At 43.3% G+C, this 3,654-nt stretch overlaps 1 protein-coding gene across 1 annotated transcript; it reads left to right on the top strand.

Annotated features, from left to right (window-relative positions):
* The first annotated feature begins 317 nt into the window (after positions 1-317).
* LOC108800899 (immunoglobulin omega chain-like) lies at positions 318-1,102 on the top strand. The gene is made up of 2 exons (XM_018572882.1): positions 318-368; positions 672-1,102. Exons 1-2 carry the CDS (start codon positions 323-325, stop codon positions 1,100-1,102), a joined length of 477 nt encoding a protein of 158 aa, XP_018428384.1. The 5' UTR covers positions 318-322.
* Positions 1,103-3,654: the final 2,552 nt, after the last annotated feature.

The following is a 3,654-nucleotide window of genomic DNA, read 5'->3' as shown; positions in this document are numbered from 1 at the left end:
GCAGGGAATCTAGACAATAACGAGCTGTTAACCCTTGCAGTGCGGCGTAGCCCCATTGCAAGGGTTAATTAAAGTTTTGCCCAGAGTTCTTCTTTAAGGAGTTTGATCATCTTGCCCTGTACGAAATTTCCTTTTTCAAGCATCTTGAAGCAGCATCTGCAGTACTGCGTTTTTGGAAGGTGCTGCCTAATTGTCAAAGTACATGCAATTATAGTCAAGTGGAAAATTTGAATACTAATTTGAAAACATTTGCCTGCTGCAAGTTGCGAGAAATAAATGAATGAAGCAGTCTTGTTCCTACAGACCTGTCACTTTTCTCACAATGATCTGGATTCCGGCTCTTCTCTTTCTAATGACTCAGATCTCATGTAAGGGTAACAGGTATACAGTAGTAGATGCAGCTTTTACAAGGGTATTGAATATAGGAATAATAGGCATACAAGTGTACAAATGTAAATTGTGTTATGGGTCCATGCTTGCACACTTATATAGATATAGCTGTCTTCTGGAGTGTTAGAAAAGCTGAAAAGATCTGATGTATCTCATAATGTTTATGTACAAGCCTTTAGTATTTCCTAAGATGATTAATACTACATTTATTAATATTGCATGGAAGTCCTATTACAATTGTACTTATAGCCGCTAAATACAAAACCTTCTTTTTGTAACAGATGGAGATTTTCAGCCTGTTTTGGTCCAGGAGCCTTCTGTAATGGTCCAAGCAGGACAAAATGCTGAAATTCCCTGCACTCTGAGTACAGGGAAGAACTTTGACATCTACAGGGTAATTTGGCTGCGTGAAACCCCTGGAGGTGCTATAGAAATGGTGTACCACTTCAGAACAGGTAGCACACAGGGACAAGGACCTGGAATCCCTGAAAGGTTCTCTGTGAAAGATGATGTCCCGAACAGACGATGGTATCTGGTTGTCAATGGAGTGCAAACAGAGGACGATACGGTCTATCACTGCGCCACATATTTTGATGAAACGTATTGGTATCACAGTGGTGTAAATATCATATCAACTGGAGACATAAACATCTTCCTCTTTTTTGAACTGCAGGTAACTGTTGAAAGAACTTCAGATTTTCCACCCAGCTGACAGTCACGCTGCCTTGCATAAAGACATAAAACAACAAAAAATTCAGCACTCCCAGGCAGGGATAGTAAGTCTATGATAATCAGTATAAGGAAATGATTAGAAAATGTCAAAACTATTTACTAGGTGACAGGCTGAAGTAAATTAGTCATACACTAAACCTTCTCTGTTGACGCTGTTAATTTATTGGTGAAATAAAACCACTGCCGAAACAGCAGAATTGTGCACATATCTATCTATCAGCGGAAATTCTGCATCTATCTATCTATCTATCTATCTATCTATCTATCTATCTATCTATCTATCTATCTATCTATCTATCTGTAAATATATATATTAGAGGTGCACCGAAATGAAAATTTCAAAACCGAAACGAAACCAAAATTTAAAAAATGTCAGACCGAAAATGGTTTTTATTTTAACTGTTTTAAAATATTTTATTTTTATTTATTTTTTATAAACTTTTCATTTTTTATATTTATTTTTATTTATTTATTCATTTTTTATTAAATATTTTTATTTTTTACTTTACTTTTAGGGGCTTCGGGGAAATATTAGGGGTCTAAACAGACCCCTGATATTTCCCTTTTAAAATAAAAAAAGAGATTGAGGACACAGACGCTCAATCTCTTTTTCTGCAGCCCCTGTTATCAATGAACAGGAATCCTGAGTGTTCCTGTTCATTCATAACATGAGAACAGAGCAGGGCCAGACTGGGACAAAAAACAGACCCAGGCATTTTAGACTGAGCAGCCCAATCATGTGACCCCCGAAGGCCCCACCCCAAATCCAGGGGTGGGGCCAAACATAGAGATGCAATCGAGGGGCGGGGCCAAACACTGAAGCGCAATCGAGGGCCAGGGCCAGTTGCTGGTAGGTACAGGAGGGCTACAGTTGACACACAAGCCTTGCAACAGTATAGGAAGGTTGCTACAGAGAAATCTTGTGATATCCTTAACGGATCTCTGCCTCCCCAGCAGTCTACCGCACCCAGTGCACAGGTTAGTGCTCCCGAAATGGCACTCAGAGTTCTCCAGCAACGTCGGTACAATTCAACCAATTCCATAGATAGTCGGACCACAACAACACCTGTATAATGCACTGCATACCTGTATAATACACTACGTACCTGTGCAATACACCACATACCTGTGTACGTAGTATATTACACAGGTATGTAGTGTATTACACAGGATTTTAGGACAGTGGTGGAGTGTGGCAATTGCAACTGGTGGGCCCCTGTTAGTTCTGCCACTGACTCCAAGCGGTAGTGGGACTATAATTCCCAGCAATACACTATACTGCATTGCAGAAAACCATCAGCTATAAAGGACTATAAATCCAAGCAATACAATTTACAGCAATGCAGAATGGTACTGGCTATAGAGGACTACAAATCCCATCAATATATTATACAGCAATGCAGAATAATACCATCAGCGAGAGAGAACTACAAATCCCAGCAAGACGTTATACAACAATGCAGAATAATACCATCAGCTATAGGGCCTGATTTAATCCCCCTGCCGCCCCAAGGCCAGGTTCCACAATACGCCCCCCCCCTGTGCCGCCAACCCCCCTCCCCATCAATTGAGAATGGCCCGCCTCGCCGTGATTGGCCGGCGGCCACACACTACGGAGCCGGTGGGAGGAGCCTCAGGCTGCCCCGTCGTGATTGGACGGCGGCGGACCATAGTGTGCGGCCGCCGGCCTGCGGACACCTTACACCAGCACCCGCAACTTCCCTACAAGGTCACCGCTGCCGCCCCTCTGCGCTCTGCCTCCCCGAGCCTGGGCCTCGGTGGCCTTGTGGGAAATCCGGACCTGATCAGCTATAGAAGAATACAAATCCCAGCAATACATTATACAGTAATGCAGAATAATAGTATATGAATTTGCTACATACTTTGTGCTGCTGCTCTGCTCTGGGGTGCCGGCTTGACGTCTTGGGCAGAGGATCTCAGGAGAAGGAAGATGTGCGGGATGGAAGAAGCACTGTAAACAGGCACCGTGTGGTTCCCAAGAAGACTGCTGCGAGTTCCCCAGCAAGCGAGGGACCTAAAACAGACACTTCAGTTTGAAACTTTAAAGTGCCGGTATCGGTTTTTGGTATTGGGGCATTTTCATTAGTACAACTACTCATAAAAATGCTCAGTATCTGCACCGATACCAATACTGGTATCAGTATCAAAGCATTCCTAATTCCCATGAGGGGAATTTATCAAAACTGGAGCAGACAAAATCTCGAGCAGGTTTGCATGGCAACCCATCCGCTTCTATCTCTCATTTTCAAATCCCAACTAAGCAAACTGAAGAGAGATGCTGATTGGTTGCCATGGGCAACTGCTCCAATTTCTGACTGCTCTAGTTTTGATAAATTCCGCCCAATGAGTATTCATTTCACTAATTCGCAGTATAATGGGGTCTATTCACGAAGCTGCCGAAGGATCTAGCCGTAGCGTAGCACACGTTAACCCTGACGCGTTTCCTCCCCACAGCTGAGGAAGCCCCCAGCTGTGGGGAGGAAACGCGTCAGGGTTAACGTGTGCTAGTCT

Source organism: Nanorana parkeri, unplaced genomic scaffold (genome assembly GCF_000935625.1).
Source record: "Nanorana parkeri isolate BGI_ZX_2015 unplaced genomic scaffold, ASM93562v1 scaffold2156, whole genome shotgun sequence".
NCBI lineage: Eukaryota > Metazoa > Chordata > Amphibia > Anura > Dicroglossidae > Nanorana > Nanorana parkeri.
Note: the sequence above shows the minus strand (reverse complement) of the source record. Positions and strands in the feature narration are given on the sequence as shown.

Bases quoted from the DNA above. Each gene is read 5' to 3' on its own strand.
- LOC108800899 (XM_018572882.1), top strand. From the start codon at position 323: ATGATCTGGATTCCGGCTCTTCTCTTTCTAATGACTCAGATCTCAT. The intron at 369-671 runs GTAAGGGTAACA...TTTTTGTAACAG, and splicing joins TCTAATGACTCAGATCTCAT to ATGGAGATTTTCAGCCTGTT.